General features: G+C 48.5%; 9 protein-coding genes across 9 annotated transcripts; 3 read left to right on the forward strand and 6 right to left on the reverse strand.

The window, feature by feature from the left end:
- Positions 1 to 148: 148 nt before the first annotated feature.
- On the reverse strand, positions 149 to 1,454 carry BKA67DRAFT_660063 (uncharacterized protein; the record flags this gene model as incomplete). Its single annotated transcript, XM_046107556.1, has 3 exons — positions 149 to 810; positions 877 to 1,215; positions 1,268 to 1,454. The coding sequence occupies 3 exons, from the start codon at positions 1,452 to 1,454 to the stop codon at positions 149 to 151; spliced, it is 1,188 nt and encodes a 395-aa protein (XP_045957721.1).
- A 712-nt stretch (positions 1,455 to 2,166) lies between these two features.
- Positions 2,167 to 2,679, reverse strand: BKA67DRAFT_660064 (uncharacterized protein; the record flags this gene model as incomplete). Its single annotated transcript, XM_046107557.1, has 1 exon — positions 2,167 to 2,679. The coding sequence occupies one exon, from the start codon at positions 2,677 to 2,679 to the stop codon at positions 2,167 to 2,169; it is 513 nt and encodes a 170-aa protein (XP_045957722.1).
- Positions 2,680 to 3,289: 610 nt separating this feature from the next.
- BKA67DRAFT_518905 (uncharacterized protein) lies at positions 3,290 to 3,799 on the forward strand (the record flags this gene model as incomplete). The annotated part of the gene is made up of 1 exon (XM_046098049.1): positions 3,290 to 3,799. One exon carries the CDS (start codon positions 3,290 to 3,292, stop codon positions 3,797 to 3,799), a length of 510 nt encoding a protein of 169 aa, XP_045957723.1.
- Positions 3,800 to 6,341: 2,542 nt separating this feature from the next.
- On the reverse strand, positions 6,342 to 6,692 carry BKA67DRAFT_537124 (uncharacterized protein; the record flags this gene model as incomplete). The annotated part of the gene is made up of 1 exon (XM_046100263.1): positions 6,342 to 6,692. One exon carries the CDS (start codon positions 6,690 to 6,692, stop codon positions 6,342 to 6,344), a length of 351 nt encoding a protein of 116 aa, XP_045957724.1.
- Positions 6,693 to 8,077: 1,385 nt separating this feature from the next.
- On the reverse strand, positions 8,078 to 9,533 carry BKA67DRAFT_321539 (uncharacterized protein). The gene has a single exon (XM_046096187.1). The coding sequence runs from the start codon at positions 9,315 to 9,317 to the stop codon at positions 8,199 to 8,201; it is 1,119 nt and encodes a 372-aa protein (XP_045957725.1). The 5' UTR covers positions 9,318 to 9,533; the 3' UTR covers positions 8,078 to 8,198.
- Positions 9,534 to 10,248: 715 nt separating this feature from the next.
- BKA67DRAFT_494531 (uncharacterized protein) lies at positions 10,249 to 10,470 on the reverse strand (the record flags this gene model as incomplete). The annotated part of the gene is made up of 1 exon (XM_046097015.1): positions 10,249 to 10,470. A coding segment is annotated over one exon (222 nt), but the record flags the coding sequence as incomplete, so codon positions are not given.
- Positions 10,471 to 10,496: 26 nt separating this feature from the next.
- Positions 10,497 to 11,648, reverse strand: BKA67DRAFT_537126 (uncharacterized protein; the record flags this gene model as incomplete). The annotated part of the gene is made up of 2 exons (XM_046100264.1): positions 10,497 to 11,135; positions 11,250 to 11,648. 2 exons carry the CDS (start codon positions 11,646 to 11,648, stop codon positions 10,497 to 10,499), a joined length of 1,038 nt encoding a protein of 345 aa, XP_045957727.1.
- A 1,737-nt stretch (positions 11,649 to 13,385) lies between these two features.
- On the forward strand, positions 13,386 to 13,916 carry BKA67DRAFT_537127 (uncharacterized protein; the record flags this gene model as incomplete). The annotated part of the gene is made up of 1 exon (XM_046100265.1): positions 13,386 to 13,916. The coding sequence occupies one exon, from the start codon at positions 13,386 to 13,388 to the stop codon at positions 13,914 to 13,916; it is 531 nt and encodes a 176-aa protein (XP_045957728.1).
- Positions 13,917 to 14,776: 860 nt separating this feature from the next.
- Positions 14,777 to 15,593, forward strand: BKA67DRAFT_537128 (uncharacterized protein; the record flags this gene model as incomplete). Its single annotated transcript, XM_046100266.1, has 3 exons — positions 14,777 to 14,839; positions 14,904 to 14,958; positions 15,061 to 15,593. The coding sequence occupies 3 exons, from the start codon at positions 14,777 to 14,779 to the stop codon at positions 15,591 to 15,593; spliced, it is 651 nt and encodes a 216-aa protein (XP_045957729.1).
- Positions 15,594 to 18,939: the final 3,346 nt, after the last annotated feature.

An 18,939-nucleotide genomic window follows, 5' to 3' on the forward strand; every position in this document is an offset into this window, starting at 1 on the left:
GTTGAAGCACATCCAATTTCACACATCGAAAGTGAAAACTCTGATATGTATAATACTGTATTTATACCGATAGTGGTATTCAATTGCTCTACCTGCCGATACCCTCTCGTGGCCAGTGATTCTTCATATTCCATTAAGTGTAGACGTATCAGTCTGATGGCCTCTGGACTTGATGTTTCCTCGGACTGAACCTGCGCTCCATCATCCACCAGTGCTGCCTCACCCCTGCCGGCGTTCGACCCAGCCTTCTGGCTATATCTTCCCAACTCTGCTCTTGTTCCATACCTGCTCTTAGAGTCTCCTCCTGTCGAGGACTCCAAGGCTTATGAGACATGACCCGTCTTCTTTTGGCCGGTCTTCCCCGGGTTTCCACATCTACATATTCTTGATCGCCGCTGTGTCCCAAATAATTGTCATTCTCTTTAGGGTAACGTGCAACATCAGAGGTTTGGTTCAGATGGCTTCGTGGAGTAGTGCAGGCGGTCCCTCGGGAACTGTCACTTGAAGCCGCGATCGGTGGCTCAAATAATTTGAAACCATCTATGCTTCTTTCAGCAGCGCTGCCATCAAGTCGCTTTCTCATAGTCAATGCATAATCGCGGATCGCCCAGAGACTAATCCTAAGCATGGCCGCATTCTTCTCCTGCGAAGATACCGCAGGGCTATTATTAACTAACGTATTCCAGGCAATCTTGTCGTGCCGATGAAACTGCAAGGCTTTCTCGCAGAGCTGTAGTAGTTCGTCGGTGCTGAAGCCGCACGTCGCGCAGAATTTTGGTGCGCCCACAGTGCCATGATGATGCAGTCGACCTAGAACAGTACATCAGTGTCTCTTTCTCTGTTCGATCAAATATCGCTGGTCTAAAATGTTCTTACTTCCCGGGCTTGCCAATGCTCCCATCATACCCCTTGTCGCATATCCATCCTTAGCGGGTGGACTTGGCGTCGGCGACATAGGGGACTGAGGCGGGCCGTTCGAATCATCATGCTCTTCATTGACCGAACAAGTCATTGGAGATGATGAAGGATCTATGGTGCTTGCCTTAATGCTGATGGTCTCATCGTCAGTCAGAACGTCCGAAAGACTAGTTATGTCTTTCGTAGTGCTATCATGCCGTATCAAGGGGAGCTGTTCTTGCTCGTGATGAACGATCTGTTGTTGGGTTAGATGGGACGAGATATTCTTGGCTCCTGTCTCAGCCTGATAACGACCTGCTACTCCAGAAATCAGAATGTAGTCTGCAGCCATGTTTTTGGCGTTACTTACTACTGTCTTCAACCTCTTGCGGGTCTGACATGGCTTTGGACGTGCCGGCGGAAACCGTTCGCACATCTACTGCGTTGTCGTGCTGGACATGATGCTCTTCTCTATCATTATGCATTGTTGGTATCATGCCTCTGCGTATATGTCGAACTGCTCTGCGTTCATTAGGCTTGAAGATGTGCTGCGCCATCTTGATTATACAGAAAAGTAACAGCATGAACAATGATAAGTTAACTATGAGTGAGACGAAGTAAACTTTTTATAATGCTCAAACTTCTACCTTGGTTGGAAAAAACTTGATATATGTATACTGTGTACAGCGTCGGATGACCTAAAACATGTTTTCACACCTTCATAGTGAATAAGGTCCGGAATAATGAATCGATACACTAGTGTTACCGGCTCCCTAATTTGAACTCGTACAATACAAACTCAAATCAGTACCGTAGTCACAAGTAAGGTCCTCAGTATGCTTCAAGACTCGCAAGAACAGAATGACCTGGTAATTTGGAGCAGATTCTGTACGCGTTCTACCTCGAGTATGCTTTGATCTGGAAGCATGTCTCCCCACACAATGGTAGGCGCTTGCAGCAACAGGTAGACCCACATAAATCTACATGCCGTACCTAGAAGTCTTGTGCGCAATTTTATTCCGGTTAAGCTAGTGATGATATCTCTGAAGCAACGCGTCATTATGACCAATAGGGCTCAGAACTCACACAGACATCGAAACATGTTCTGAATATTTAGCCATTGCCACTATACAGCCAGTGTATATATCTAGAGGAACGTGGTGGCTTTTGCCATTCGGATGCTGATCGCCTTGTAACTCCTCCAAAAGTGAAACAGGGGATTTAATCTACCAGGTGATGCTTGTGCTAGGGAGGTTGGCCCATATCATGTCACTCTTTCCTGTGGGTCGCGGTATCGGCCGTGCTATAACCTTCCACGTTCCGACCGGCTCGAGCTGCTCTTATGGGTTTCAAAAGCCATATACTATAGATTGTATACGCAAGGATGGAGATGAGTAAGCAGAAGCTAGTTGCGGTGATGGAAGCTATGGCAATGGCCGACCATGTACCATCCCGCACAGCGTATACGTTTAGCAAGGTCGTGCTGAAGCCGAGTAGTGAGTTTGTGAGCCAGATATAATTGCACTTCCAGACCCACCATATACAAGTCAACCCTATCAGGGAAACAATAAACAAGAACAGTGCAAGTCCAAGTAAAGGAGGATTCTGAAATGCCTTCAGCACAAGCTCGTTATCTTCCATCATGGTGTTGAAAGCTTCGGAGCGATTCATGGTCGTGAACGTGGAAGGGAGAACGATGTAGCCTGCCAACAAAGTCCAGTTGAGCACCTTGGGTGAGATGGCGTAATACCAATCCACAGATTGGTCGTTCTCGATCAGCATCTTGATGTACAAGTTACGCCTTCTTCTGGGCGGCAAAGTAGCAACACCTGCAAGGCTTTTTAGGCTGTCCGCCATTTGAGTTCAATGAGCTAAGACAACTTGAGCAGGAGCAAAGTAAGAAAAAATCAGTCGAAGTGTGCCGCGAAGTCAGGGTTTCTTCGTCTTTAAAATAATTCGTGGCTATGAATGTCATACCACGAGCCGGTTTCCGCTCTAGCACTCTGCGGGTAGTTGCCCACAGAGGCCATAAACAAATCTTGAGCCTATATTGGAACAGGATGAAAGGGCGGTCAAGAGTTATCTGCCGCTCCAGAAGTCCATGCGTCCTTTGAACCGCCGCTTCTGGATCCGTATAGCATAGGGCATACAGTACCGATGGTTCTCTTTGACAAGTTGCTCTTTTGCTCCATCCCACCAGCTGAGCTCCATACAGTAGAACACCTGACTGAGCATGATGAAATCGATCGCAAATATCCCAAGGACACTGACTACTGCTCGAACATTATCGCAATATCCAAATGAAAGCCACCGAAAACCTGGACTGTCGCGGCTAGCGAGACCTCAGCATGAACCAGGTGTCCAAGTTATAATGCTCAGAAGAATGATGTACATGCCATTCAGCGACACTATTCTTGACTACTTGGTGCAGAAGACGTATAACGCAATACCCCGGAACGCTCGGCTGAATACATCAGTCCAACCAATAGGCTCAGCCACGCCGCCGCCACTACGCAACTTTATTTCTCACCTGTCTCGGGAAGTAAACGTCCCCATCCTCACGTGGATAGCGACGACGGTATATCTAGACCGTCTAAAGCCCAAGCTCGGGTCTACTAGGGAAACGCTTAGATGTACTGCACACCGGATTTTCCTTGCAAGTCTGATCATCACTGCGAAATATCTAGATGATGACTATCGAATAAACAAAGACTGGGAGAAGCACAGCTATATGCGGTTCAATCACCGCCTTTCTTGGTTCACATTAGGAGATATCAATTTGATGGAATTGGAGGTGTTGTCATTGTTGGACTGGAACCTTACTATTTCTGCACTTGAGGTTTACCGAAGGTCGGAGACGTTTTTTAATAGTCGTCATAACGTCATGAGTGAAAACATCTAGGGAGGTGTGAAGGGACATGGCTAGATAAGTAGTCGTTGCGATAGTGAAGAATACCCAAAGAAATCATCTCCTCCATGTGGGGAGAATAGAATGAACTTTACAGAGATGTAATGACAAAAGGAATAAGCGTGGAAAAAAAAACATCGGGGTTGTGATCCACTAAACATAGACTTCTGAACATAGCAGTTCCATGCCATCGGCGTTCCCTTCCCCTTCTAGTCGTGATTTTGGGAAATGATACGAAAGCGTGTGAATATGCGTGACGAGACACCTCCAATCTATTGTACTGTACAGTACAGTACTTTGCTTTCTTTTTCCTTGTCTATATATTCAGGCGGTGGCATATACAAAATTGACTCCTCTCGCTAGCTTGTAGTTTCCACAGTGCAGCCCCCATTGTGAACATACAATACAATCCTGACAATCAAGGGTACTGTACAGTATAGGCCTGCCCCTAGCGGTGCCGGTAACCTATCATGGGACACAAGTGGGTGTTGGAGCATGTAGAAATGACGGCAAACTGCCTTCCAGTCTTAGAATTGTCACTTCTGGACAATCACGGCACCGCAGTCTGTCATGGACATAAAACGGATTCACTGACGACATTACAGTATGAGAATCCTATTTTTGAGTGCTATAATTCCAGCTGGACAGTCCACTCTTGGATCATTGTGATAGCGAACAATGGTCCAGAAACAGTTGTTACTGTATATTCGATACAGGTTATAGGGATGTTCTGAACCGTGGGTCTCTGCCTCTTAGTACCAGATTGCTGTGTCTTGAAATATGAACACAGGAAAACAGTTTCAGTCACGTCGGTCACCCATTTCCCCGACTCTAGTAGACATTGAGATACGCAATCTTGGAGGCACCACCACGGCCTTCGACACATCTTTAGACTACATCGAGTCGGCAAAATCGCCGATCAGTCCGGAGCAGCGCTTGTTGGAACTCACGCGAGAGAATGGAAGATTACGGCAAGAGGTAGCCTACTTCAGAGGCTTGATCAACCAAGTGTTGCCGCTGCTCTCTGTATTACGATATTACATTGGTGGGCTGGGGGAAACAATAGATAAATGTAAAAGTCATACAGACAGAATCAAAATCGGCTTCCTCTCGTTCTCTCTCTTCTCTTCTCTTTGAGCACGGACAGTCCAGTTCTGGCTCCCACTCGGAAGTACACTTTTGCACCTTTGTCGTACCATGGAACTTGAAATTATGCCCTTTTCAGCCATGAACGCATATATTCGGTGCCCAAAGTCTATCTTCGATAATGTACAATTGATGTGTAGCAGTGGGTGTATCAATAAGTGCGAAAGAGCTTGGTTAAAGCCCACACTCTTGGAATCAGAATTGATACGGTTTAAAAGAGTACTTAGGGTATACGTACAGGTCAGAGCCAAAAATAGATTGTCTGTGCTTAGAGAAGAAAAGAGAGAGACAAAAGGAGGAAGCCGGTTTTGATCTTGTCTGTATCAACGAGGCCAACGCACTTTGGGAGAAAGCGAGGATCATCTGAGCTGTCAATCTGATAGGCTACGTATGCCGATAAGCGTGGGGTCGAGTTGTACGGGACAGCCACGGTCTGATTGGTTGATATGTTACTGGGCGGCTTATTTCCCTAATACAATCTGTCCCGTGCCTTACTTTCGTGTTTCAGACCTGTTCAAGCTGGACACGACGATTCCCCGTGGTCCAAGAACCCATCGTCGGTAGCTCTCCTCTTCATCTCCAGTAACCTGTCCAAAAGAAATCTGCCATATCCGCGCTCAGCTTTCAAGTTAGCACCGCCTGGTCCGCCTTGCCTAAGACTAAGCTCTGCAGCCTGGAGCCCAAAGGAGCGTCAGGCCTCGGGACCATGCCGCTCAGACGGGCAAACCGAGACCACCGCCCATCAACCATTGATGAAACCGTGGATAACAAAGATGAAGATGAATTGCCCCTACGCAGACCGCTGTCCGGTGCCTTGGCCTCTGGCCAATGTCGCGCCAAAGTTAACCAGACATAACCATGCTCTATGCAAGCCGGACTGCCCTTGCAACTACTGTCCGCAACTACCTCTGCTCGGCATCCGTACTGTCGAGCGCGTATCAAGTGAATCCAAACAGGTCGATCAGGTTGGTCAGTGGTGTCTTCGTGGATGGCGACGGATGGATTGATGGCTTGCGAGATAATGGTGCACTGGTTGGTTTCGGGCCTTGCGTTTGGAATGGCTGGGCAGTGCCGGTCTCGGGCTAAACGGCCAGGCGCTAGGTAGGCGGGACATCGAAAGCAGTGGGCAAGCCGGCTTGATATACGGTAAGGGATGTACGTGCTATATTGTAGCACATCGTGTATGCTTCGCTAAGGCGTGTGGGATGACGTGTCCATGACCTAGATATCGGCGAGCGGGCGGCGCGGCTTCACGGCCAATGTTGCATTTATGGCTACCTCAACTCGTGCCCTAGTAGATATGTGAACAGGTGAGGCCACCTCGACGTTGCGGGTGCAGACACCTTGGCCTCAGCGCTAGTGCTGGTCTCCTACCCAGCCGTGACGCTGTTTACAACATCGTTGGCGCCACGAGGTTCTCGTCGCGGTCACTTCGTGACGGGTTCCGTGCCGTAGCACCGCAATCCCGCTCTCGTTGTTCGTCCGCGACGAAAATCTCGGCGAGCGGGCTGCGCAGAGTCATGGCCAATGTTCCGTTTATGGCTACCAAAATGTGCCCTAGTAGATGTGTGAGAAGGTAGGGCCCAACCCGGCCCTGACGCTGGACGCCCAGGCACGGTACGGCTGTGCGTCGAAGGGAGTAACTTCGTAGTCGGCTTCGTGCTGTAGCGTCACAATCAGGCTCTGGTCGTCGAACCGCGACGAAGATATCGTTGAGCGGGCGGCGCGGCTTCGCGTCCATTGAGGCCTTACGGCGCGCCGTATGGAAGGTATCTGGCTGTCATGGTCCTCGGGCATAGCAGCCAAGCGCGACCAAATAGTGGTCAACGCTACCTAAACATTTGTATACGTTCTGGTACGACATATGTCTACTTCCACCTAGACTTGTGCATTAGCTCCACGCACTCCATCTCACAAGGTCAACAGGGTTTTACCAAGGAACTTCACATCTTCTTTGTCGATAAATTTCTCTTCCGCAACATCTGGAGCATTGAATGCAATGATCATAAATGGTAGAGGTTATCCAAGCTTCCTGGCCGCAGATCGAGCGATTGCCTCGACATCACCAAGAAGTGCACGAGAGTTCACTGTGTAGACTAAGAAGTCACAAGCCACAGTCTTTGTAAGGAACCATGGTGACGGCATCTGGCTTCATTTGCAAAGCATCGCATATGAAACGGTCGGTCTTCGATAGGAACTCAAAATTGAACACAGTCTGAACCGTTATGTTAATATTGGTGTTAATAATTTGTAGCTCCCGGGTCGTACTCACACTTGGATATATACTACTGCCGCCGTCGAGTATCCTTCGAAACTTAAATGAATTGGAGAAGTACATGTGTACAGTTCCAGAAGCGCAAGGACCACCGTAGTAAGTCGGAATCGAGATTGTTTTTTCCCACAGGATGACGCCAGTGAACAGAACTACTGCCATGCAATAGAAAGTCATTAGCATGCCATCCATCCTTGAATGCATGAGTTATTCCGAGTTCCCTTTTCGCATCTCACTTTTCGCTCTAGAAACTGGTGGAAAAAGAGTTTGTAAGGGACTGCTGGTTTGCTAACGAGTAGTTCAGATTTGTAGATCATCAAAAGGGCGAGCTGTGTGAAGAAACGCAGACGAAAGTGCCAGAGGAGCGTTGGCCTTATATATTCAAGCCGTATGCAAAATGAATCGCCCCCTCCCTGGAGGCCTCGTTGGAGATCGGAAATGTCATGCCATGACGTATGACATATTGCAAAATTTGTACAGACGTAGGCATAGACTTACCTCTCGCCTTGGGAAATGCAGGGTGCTCTGGATTAGCTTCTGCCATATGATAGAGGAAGGCTACCGGGTTTATGTTATTATGGTTCTTACTTGAGCTTGAAATCTGCGCACTTATGGAGCAGATTATCTGGAGAATATTAGTGTTTTCTCGGACCCGAGAATCTGGGAATTTTAAATATAACCACTTTGTTATCTCCTTCGTAGTTGTGTTCCCATAGTTATTGCGCCTGGTCATCCTTAGCTGCCTCCCACTCCATTCTCTTCTTGTTACGCCACTCAAGTCGTATCAGCTGATACCTGTACTCTGCAAGAACATCTGCTTCGGGAACTAGGGGAAGCCCGAAGAAGTCAGGACTTGTCAGTTCATCCGAGAAACCCACGACCTCTTCTGTGTTCATATGGACCCTTTACTTTTCCGGCAAGGTATTTTATCACGAAAATAGATAGAAAACGGTATGTAGGACTCGTGACGCGAAATTAACTTTCACTGATAAAGAAGCTTTCGTGAGGACACATGAGTAACCTCGCCATCTCTGCATAGCTGATACGCAGGGACTTCCTACACATCCCATTACGTCCGACGTAATTGTGCTCATTTTCATCCCAAAACACCTGTACAGGAAACCCATCTCCACGTGGCCGCACCCAAACGGAGACCCAGGGTAGGCGTGCCAATACGTAGCTCGCAAGGTCTTCCAGAGTCCGAAGCGCACCATTCCCGCTAGACCACCGCCGGCTTCGAGTTTTCCAGTGAAAGTGTTCTTGGGAGCCATCCACCATGAACTCTATCATTTCCAGGTGAATATAAACCTTGTTCCAAGCCCAATTTTTTGTCTTGTTCTTTGGCTTGTTCTCGAAGGTAGTCTTCCGTCGCTTTGGCCTATCATTTTCCGACAAGGTCTCGTCAGTTACGTCGTCGGTACCCCTCTTGGCAGGGGTGACAATATTTTGTGACCGTTGAAGCTCTCCGTTTCCGTCATAATTCGAACAGCCCTGAGAACAGTCGACACAAAAGTTGTTGCCGACAAAATTCGAGCCAGTACCTGGGCTTAGACATGATGTGAACTCTGCCAGATGGTCGTCACTGCTTTCGGAGGACGAAGCCATGATGTAGTTCATGTCGAGGACGTCGCCAAACTCTGTGCTATCTTGTTCCAGCATGGGCGATGAGTGGTGCATTCCTTCTTTCTGTACGTCTTCGGTGTTCGTAGATGACAGAGACTGACAATATGTGTGGCCTTGTACATGTTCCGATGATTGTGACTGCATATCAAATGAATATGCTTCGATGTCGAAAAAGTCCTCTGGAGTCTGACCATCCCTCCATGGCAAATAGGGGCTCGCATCCCCGTCTATCTCAACCATGCTGTCGCTGCCTTCGAGACATGTTGTCTCGTCGACCGCTGTCACACTATCATCCTCGGTTCGGCTGAAGTCAATCCAATAGACAGAATGAAGCAACCCCTTATCCATTTTATTGCTGTTGTCGTTGTTGCTGGTGTTTTTTGAAGAAAAGATGGGATGGGTGGCAAGACTGAGAGTCACGTAAGGTCGGAAGAGTAAGGTGAAGAAGAAGACAAAGAACGAAGCCATCATGGAGAGGTCGGTGGCGTCCAATTTATATTCAAATGGCCTTCCTCATTTCCAACCTCGCTGAGAGTTGAGCTCGTTGCACTGCCATGTTGCCCACCGGGCTGCTCATCCTTCCTCCTTGGGATATCCGGCTCTTTGGCAAAAAGGTCATCTCCATCCAAGAGAGCTCTCAGATGCGATTGGTCCTGAAATGAATCTACTCTAAAGCATGCGACGTGAGCTCGACGAAATGGTTGGCAGCTAGAACTTCGCCAGAAAGCATGGAGGTAGTGAACTTGGTAGCTGGTGGTGAAGCAGTTACTACGGTCCCCTCAACCCGGCTTATGCCAGTCGTCGGTAATGACGACAATCGCGACCCTGCCTTTAACCCCGTATTGACGGCGGCGATTAGTGTCGATGCCCTGAGCTGCTATCTTCCAAAACTTGACGGGGGTCGCAGATGTCCACTCCTGTGTATTGGCAATCTGTCCGTGGTGCTGGCTACGAACCTGTTTGTCCTGGCCGAGACTGTGGTCGTATTAGTCTTAACAGGATGACAGAGCCAATGTAGAGACGCTGTAGATAGTTAAGTAGTGAATACAAGAGATGTGTCTTTCAACACAAATTCCAATACAGAGCTTTTAGGACAGAGAGTATTCAAAACCCCATCTTGTGTCATTGCCACACAGGCTTGTCTAGTTTGTCATACTCACTTCGTAACGTCTCAATGTATGTGACTGTGGCGAATGATGGGTAATCTGCTACTGCACCAGCTTGCGGCGAGATCACACGTCCTAAAGCTCATTAGAACTTAGCAGCATCATTCTTCACTTCATACAACTCGGCATATTCTTCCGAAGCTTCCTTATACCCCGACATTAGCTACGCAGACTGTAGGCGACTGTAGAGCAGATCACGCCTCCGAGGAAAACTTTCCAGGTAATCCAGGACCACATTTCCTCTTCGTCCCAGATACCGCAGAGAGCTGCTGATGTTTGGGAGCTGCTCGGAGGACAGCGCGATCAAAGTCAATGAGCATGACACGACGGCACTGGGCGTTCCAGAGCAGGTGGGCATCCCGCTCGTCGCTGTGATTGACGCCCTCAGTCCAGACATCCCATGACGAGCGATGCCTCTGCGCCTCCAGATCTGCTGCGTCCATGCCTGCGTCCGCTGCTCTTTCGCCGCCCCATGACATGAGCATCATGTGAACCGCCCTCGTTCCGCCGGTAGGACGTAGCCTTTATCCAGGTGCACCAGGCCCAGATGCACAGGCACTACGCAGCCCTGGAGCGTATCCAAGCGCGTGTAGACGCGCCACTCGTGTTGCAGACGCTTGGGACCATTTGCCAACGTCCCCGTGCCGACGAATGTGTAGCCGTATGGTGTAAGTTCTAGTTCGAATAGCACGCCAATCGCTCCCTTCTTACCCCTCCCGTCTAATGCATAGCAATCTTTGTACGGGTTCTCGCGCAGCTGCTCACTGACCAGGCGAGTGAACTGGTCGGCAGCGACAGGGTGCCGCAGGCCGTCTCCGCTAGCGATATGATGTGAGAGCACATTGGGGCAGCCGTCATCAAGGTCCCCGCCCTTCTTGAGGCCTAACAGGCATGCCTGCGAGCAGTATTTCCTGGAAGCCGCTGAATGGCGCGTCTCGACATCTTTTTCGGAGCTGCTGTACGACGGACCGCCCTTCCGCTTGCCCACCGGCCTCGTCCACGACGGAGGCAAGCCACCTTCTGGCCCTCCATCTTCCTCGCTCTTGTCGTCCCGGTGAGGCAACGCCGGGGTCCCACATAATGACTTCGACTGCAAGGAGACTGCCAGAGCAGTCGGGGCTGCCTTGGAGTAAAATCTTCATCTGCTCGTCGCAGCGGCGACGACGACACCGCCAGCGACGACTCCGTGTCCTCTGCCGAGAAGAAACGCGCGGCGTCTTCGTATGGTTCTGCCCACTTCTTCAAGGCCGCCTCCGCGCTCTCCAGAGTTGCTTCGAAGAAAGCTCCTTGAAGCGCATCGGATTGGAGACAAGCAAAAGCTGCTCAGTTGGGCCACTGCTGTATATATCGTCTTTTCGGCCCAATCTCCGAGCGATGTGTCGCCCAACATCTTTACTTGGCACACACGGATGGCAAAGGAGCGTTTGTGGATCGGCTCAGTCGACGTGAAATAGCAGCAGGGACTCGCCTGTTGCAACATAGCCATACGCAACCCTGTAGTTGACCATGTAGTCAAAGACTTGGGTGAGCGCCATGGCAATCCGTGCTTCGGCCCGGTCCTCGGCCACTGCTCCGGCCCTTCGTTATCCAGATCCTCCTCATTCGGTAGTTCGGTTCCACCGCTTGCTCGCGCCATCTCGCGGTTGTTGTCGCAGAATCGCAGGTCGCTGAATCCATATTTCGTACGTATTGCTTCTTGGCTTCCCAGATGTTAGAGAATGGCATAGGTGGGATCCTCGACTGCGACTTTTTCGAAGTAGGTGACCGCATTTTCGTTGCCCTCCAGCTTGTAGGAGATATATCCTCCTATGTCTCGGGTACTACTCTCTTAGTTAAAGAGTCGCTCGCTTCCACAGGCCCTTTGGTCACATCAAACTGTTGTTGGCGTAGTAGGTCTGCAAACAGGGTCCAAGGACGACGCCATTTTGGGTAGAATTTGCCATCGACTCTTGCAGATCCTGTCGAAAATATAGACTTATCGGCAAGCTTGAAGTTCTTGTAGAGGTAGTTTTCGCAGTTTCGGTAGGTATTCATCTAGTGTCGTTGGCTGGTTTTGGCGCATGAGCTTTTCCTTCTCGCGTCGCTCTTTTTCCTGCCACCTAAGGTAGGCCCCATTTGGCTTGCAGAAGTGTATGTGAAATCTATGTTCTAGACATGATCAATCGACTGGTGCTCCCCTCTTCTGTTCCAATCCGTCCAAAATGTGAAATGGGCTAACTCAAAAGTGGCTGCCGACGACAGGTCCTAATTTGGGGTCTGAAGCCGCACTGGTCTGACCGCGCCCAGCACAATAGGGTCTGGCCCCAGCTTGCAAGTGTCAGAATTGACCGGAGCTGACCCTGATTTAACCCCGAGCCATGCTTGTCATTTGTACTGGAAACACAAAAAGGCGCAAGAAATACGAATCATAGAGGTCAATAAAGGCATTTGGGCTACTGAGTCGTGCACTTGATCATGGATGCAGGAATGGCTCCGAGACAGATTACGAGCGCGGTCTTGACCTTGTTACAAATAGCGTTCTCTTACCACTAGAGTCGTTCCTGAGTCTCATATGGCAATTGGCAACGTCCGTGTTGCGGCTCCTTTTCAAAATAGCAGGTACAGTATATATTTACCACAATGTCTTTTAGTAAGTGTGGGCCGGACGACGACTGTTTATCCTATTGCTTGAAGGTTTCCTAATATTACATGTTTATTCTGAGCTGTCAGAAATCTCTTTGCCGTTCATCTTCCAAGATTACGATGCAAACAACTACTTCCTGCTTATGACTGCTGGAAAGACAACAATGCAACAATATTCCGAACAAGAAAAGTTATACCTTTATACCCGGAAGAGCAGAATCCAGAGAGCTTGTGAGAAGTGCCGTCTGTGGTGACTTCTCTTGGTGTCTCGAAGCGTGCTGGCGCATCACTTGACGGAGTTCTATTGTTTGTGTATTTGCTGGGGGTCTGGGACTCTTTATGTGTCCTCCACTGCTTAGAAATTTCGCCTCAAATAGCCACAGGTGCCAGATTCACTGCTCAGATTCGTGCTATGTACAGTAATCTTTAGGCTGCCGGAGATTCTTGTATGCCAATGTGCATCACAAGCTGAGAGATTCGGAACAATAACGATGCCGAACTAGTAGGCCGTGTGTTTTTCATAAATAGTTTAAAATTGCATACCTCTGTCCCTCCCACCTAAATTTTTTTTTCGATATTTGCACAACCCTCTTTACACTCCGATATTTAATACCTACCTCCATACCTGTTTAAAGCAAGATCTTCACAAGAAAACCTACAATCACTCGAACCGATCGCGTTCTATAGGACTAGTGCTCAGACGAAGAAATTCCTGAAGCTAGGGACGACTACCATCCATGTCGTCATAGCCATGGCTTCGCCCCCAGACCTATCTTTCGCTCTCAATCAAAGAATCCAAGTCATCACCCCGATACCTCAGCGTTATCATTCCTCTGAGCAGGGATCGGGCAGTTCTATTTTTAGCACTCATGATTTGCCAGAGAGCCAGTTGCGCCAAGTCATTGCATATATCGTCGATACACTACCGCAAGAAAGAATCTTACATCTCGATTCCGTTATGCTGGACTCTTGTGGCCATGTCCTCAAAGATCAATTGGAGTTTCTAGAAGAAGTTGAATATATGGATGAACTTCTTACGCCCTTAGCGAACAGCCTATTCGGAATCCTTATTCTGTTGGAAAGGCATCGCACAAGAGTTATTTTCAGCGTAGAACCTGGCAAAGAAGCTATGTGCTTTTCGCAAGAAGGTCTCGATCGCCTTGCCAAAGCATTCCATAGGTTCGACGGTGAGAAACATGTGGGCGTGGACATTAGTAAAGACGAGTTTTGTCGATTGCTAGGTTTCGTACCAATGGAGATCCGGCGACGAAGTGTAGCGTGATGGACTCAAGACTCATGCGAAATTTATTATGGCTCATCAACTGGTTTTGATTTGGAGACCTGGCATATCCTCGACGACTAATCATGTGAGAGGTGTTGCAGTGGTGACTAATCAATCAGTGGGTGAAGATGTGATCTATTGGGATGCATGTTATCTAGCTGCTCAGATGGGGGATGGTCTGTCATATATGTCTACTGTAGTTATCTACAGCAGACTTTCCTTTGTAGGTATCTTTGCGATTGGACTGGGTTGATCCGAATCCTTGATTATGCCACAATGATCGAGACATGCTCACGGCAATCAAAGTCAAGCAGAGCCTTCCAATTGTCGTACAAGCTCGTTTGATCAAATTCCGAAGTGACACTCGCATTGTCGTAACAGTCGTCGGGCGGAGTACAAGGGAAAAAGTAGCCCCTTGACGATGTTCAACCTTTGCACCTCTGCAAGTACCTTTCTCAGCTCTCATTCCCTCTGGTTTTCTCTAAGTTGTCCTGCAGATCCGGTAGGAAGCGCTGTAGATTGCACTACTACTAGTTAGCCAAGCAGGCTCGGTATATCTCAATGCCCATATGTTGTTTACAGTCAGCTAAGAACATCACCTGTAGGCTCCTAGCATTTTCAGGTGGGGGTCATCTGTACTGCCAAATTTTCTCCATGACACAACGCCGGTCGATCCTCCAACTAAGATAGTCCATAAATTGGCGGCAGGGGTTAGGCATCATCTATCTCTTCTGAGTGAATATAAATTGGTGGGGCCTTACCTGGCTCTAGCAAGGGTATATAAACACTGTCTCTCGCTGATTGCGCAAGAACGAACCTCTACCGCCCATCTACTGCCCTGCCTGGGATCTTTCATAGCTATGCTTGGAGAAGACTCTCAGAATGTGGTCGACTGCTACCACCGTCAATATGCCCTTAATTTGGTATGATATCACCTGAAAAATCAGTTTGTTTCACTCACTAATCATTGGTTGGTCCATCTTGCAGACCAATCCAGTCCAAGTACCACCAGTGGCTACACAATACAACCAGACATTAACAGGTGGGTAAAATTAGATTCCTCCTTTGAAGCCTAAGTAGTACTTCGGCCTGGCCGGAGTCGCCATCATAACAAGATATCAGCTACTGACTACTATTGAACTAGACAACTCCGAAGGACACAATCCACAATGGTGTACCCTCGAAGAAACAGATGATGGAACGATCAATTTTGACTGGTCAACGATATTAAATGAACTACAAATAAGCGACGGCGATCACTGTGACACAGACTCCGTTATGCCACATTACCAGGCAGTACAATCAAATCTCATTATCGAGTCCTTTACAACGAAATGGACATCCACGACCACCAAGAAGACGAAACAGAGGGATTCTTCGATGCTTCCGCAAATTTCCCCTAGCTACACAAGTTCAGTGACGCAGAGATTGCAACCAATATATTCACCGGAACCGATTGGAGTGTACATTCCAATCGGCACCTCCTTAGGTGGGCTTGACAAACATGATTTACAGAATGAGGCTACGTATGACTCAGATTTCGATGACAATGAGTCGCAAAGGCGCCGCCGATTAGCAAGGCTGAAGCGAAGAAAGGCTGAGAAATCATTGAGGGCCATCAATTTTAGCCGCCAGGTCAAGCAAGTTCGGCATTCAAGGAAGAAATCTCCAGATTGAAAAAGATGGGCATAATATCATTTAGCTCGGGTGTATATGATTGACTTGCAGAAATGCGGCGATGAGGTCATCACCGACGAGGTAGCGATATTACCATACGTACATCTACAGGCATCTACCGATCTCTCTCGACACCCACCGAATTTGAGCTTTAAATCGACCCGAATGCATTTTCCAAGACTATACAACATGCCGTGCAAGTGACTCAAGCTCTTGGAATTGACTGCCTCTGGATTGACTCCTTGTGTATTATTCAAGAAGACAAAGAAGGTATAGATCGTGAAACTCGCAGAATGGTATTTGTCTAGGGAAACGCGTGTGTTAACATCGCCTGAACAGATGCCAAGATGAGTCAAAAAGGGGGGTTCTTCGAAATTGAGAGCTCGATGGGTGTAACACGACTATATTGTTCTGAAACACCTGAATTTCGCAACGTTCAAAATGTTATAAACGTTATTCGCAAGAACAACACAACGTTATGGAGGGACTATCAAAACATAGCGTGCAGAGACAGAGTATACGACCGTTCTTTCCAACGAGCTGGATCTTGTCATGAGGCCTAGATCCAGAACCGACCTCTGGCGCCATTAATAGCACATCCAGGAGATGACCAACAGGAGAGGCGTCTAAAGAAAGACCCCCGAGCCTCAGATCTGCAGTCTTTCACCAGCTTGAGCTAAGGCCTGCCTGATCGTAACAAAGTCATTTTGAACTATAGCGTCGGGACAGTCTTCTCCACACGGTAGTCAGCTCCTGCCAAAGAGTCCATCGCTTCCACTTTGTAATGGGTCTAGACCGAATGCTACACTCTGACGTCTATTATCTCTATGAACAAGAAGACTTCTCTGAGGAGAGAAGTCTTTCTTAGCTTCTGCATTCTTGTGTACTCTTTCTTATATACTTCTTCCTTCCTAACCTCTAGCGCGTCTAGTAGGTTCTGTGGGTCCTACGATGGGGCCTTGGCCCCTGAGTCTATCGCTAGGGGTTCATCCCATAACATTACTCCCCCCCTTCTTGAGCCCGGTGGCGTAGCTGCTTCCATTGTTCTAAGGCGATGGTGCCTTCGAGGGCTGAAGCGGGTTCCCACGTTGGTTGAGCGTATCCTTCCCATTTTACCTTGTAAAAGGTCTGCCAACCTCGTCCTCGTCTCCTCTTTTCCATAGCCAGTATCTTTTCAACGTCATAGTACTCGTCTTGTCCGTCTATCCTTACTGGAGGCGGTTGATGGTCATCCTGTGGCTGGCTGGGCAAGGGGTCTCCTGAAGCAGGTCGTACGCGGCTTACGTGAAAGACTGGCTCGGCCCCTATTGGGGTATTAAGTCGTACGGCGTGTGACCCGATAACGTCTTTGACTTTGAACTTCCCGTTTCTCCAGTCTAACTTCCCTCGATCGTTTATAGCAGAATTCTTTAACGTGAGCCATACTGAATCTCCTGCCTTGTATTGGGGCGCTGCCGTGCGGTGTCTGTTAGCGTATGCCTCCTGCTCCTGTTGCGTCTCGGCCATGGCGGCTTGCGCCCATGCTGATGCTTTTGTAATTGCTTCCACAATCGCTTCTCCGCGTCGAATTGGGCTGTGCTGAGAGGATATTGCACGATCACTTATATGTTCTTTAGACTCAAACGGGGACGCATGGTAACCGTGTGTCAGAAAGAACGGGCTAAGGCCAGTGGTGGTCGACGTGCGGGCATTCAATGCGTACTCGGCAATCGGGCATAGTGCAGCCCATCGTTTTTGATATTCGGCAGCATATGATCGTAGAAATACCTCAACGTTGCTGTTCATCCGTTCTGTAGCTCCGTCCGTCTCCGGGTGGTAGGCCGAAGAAAGCCGTTGTTCAATCCCCAGCAGTTGGCATATACGTTTCCAGAGAAAACCTACGAACTGCCTTCCTCGGTCTGAGGTGATGGCAGAAGGCAATCCATGTTGGCTAATAACCCGTCGTACAAAGGCCCATGCCATCGATTCTGCTGTAATATCCGCCATAGGCTCAATTATTACGCCTTTACTTAGTCTGTCGGTTATAACCATTATGTTTCGACATCCAAAGCTGTCTGGCAGATCAACAACAAAGTCCACCGATACTTCTTTCCAAATCCTATCTGGTACTGGTAGCGGCTTAAGAAGTCCTTGTTTCTGGTCTCTCCAAGGCTTCGATCTGCCACAAACGTCGCAATTCTTAATGTATCTTCGTACAAAAGGGCCCATTCCTGGCCAAAAGAATTCCCTAGCGAGTGTCGTATATGTCTGATGGCGGCCCGGGTGGCCAGCAAGTAAGTTGTCGTGGGCTTCCGAAACGAGCTTCGTACGGAGCGGTTCATGTTCTGGCACCCAACGCCGGTCACGGAAGAGGGGTTCGCCATCTTTGTTCAAGGAGCACTCGGATATTGATACCTTAAGCTGTAGCGACGGCGGAAACTTTCGGGCGCCGTCCTTTAGGCTTTGCACAATCGTACGATACGTGTCGTCCTGCCGAACGCCTTCTTCCCATAATGCCTGGAGGTCGGGGGTAGAAAAGGAGATAGCTGCTACTTTGATTGGATGCTGCATCCGACCGAGCATCTCTGGGGTTAATAATTGGAACTCCCGGTATTGAATTCTGTCGTCGCTCGAGTCTCGTGGCATATCCTGTTCTCGTCTAGATAAGGCATCTGCCCTGTCATTTTGATGGCCAGCTCTATATTCGATTCGAAAGTTGTATCGGCTAAGGATTAGCGCCCATCGAACATGTCTTTCGCTTAGCTTCCGAGGAGACATGAAATACTCCAGGTTCTTATGGTCTGTGATAACTGTAAACTCTCGTACGGATCGTAATTCGGCATCCCATTCTTCCAAGCAACGAATAACTGCTAGCATTTCTTTATCGTAAATCTCGTAGTTGCACTCTGTAGGCGACATCTTCTTCGAGTAGTAGGCGCAAGGGCGAAGAAGCCCCTTTTCGTCGTATTGTGATAAGACTCCTCCGATACAATACCCCGAAGAGTCTGTCTCAAGTATTGTCGTGCGATCGGGGTCGAACTGCAATAACACCGGCTCCTGCGTGAACAGGTCCTTAAGGTAGTCAAACGCTTGTTGCGAATCTGGTCCCCAGTGGAATGGCACGCCGTCTTTTGTCAGCCGTACAAGTGGTGTCACTATTCGAGAGAAATCCTTAATAAATTTCCGATAATAATTGGCAAATCCTAAAAAGCTTCGCACGCCTCGTACGGAAGTAGGTCTTTCCCATTCTTGAATTGCTCGGATCTTCTCAGGGTCCATCTGGATACCGCCTTTTACGTCCAGAATGAAGCCTAAATACTTCGTTCTTGTGACTTCGAACTCGCATTTGTCTATGTCTAGTTGCAAA

The sequence above is a fragment of the Truncatella angustata genome, assembly GCF_020726525.1.
Source record: "Truncatella angustata strain MPI-SDFR-AT-0073 chromosome Unknown BKA67scaffold_5, whole genome shotgun sequence".
Lineage (NCBI taxonomy): Eukaryota > Fungi > Ascomycota > Sordariomycetes > Amphisphaeriales > Sporocadaceae > Truncatella > Truncatella angustata.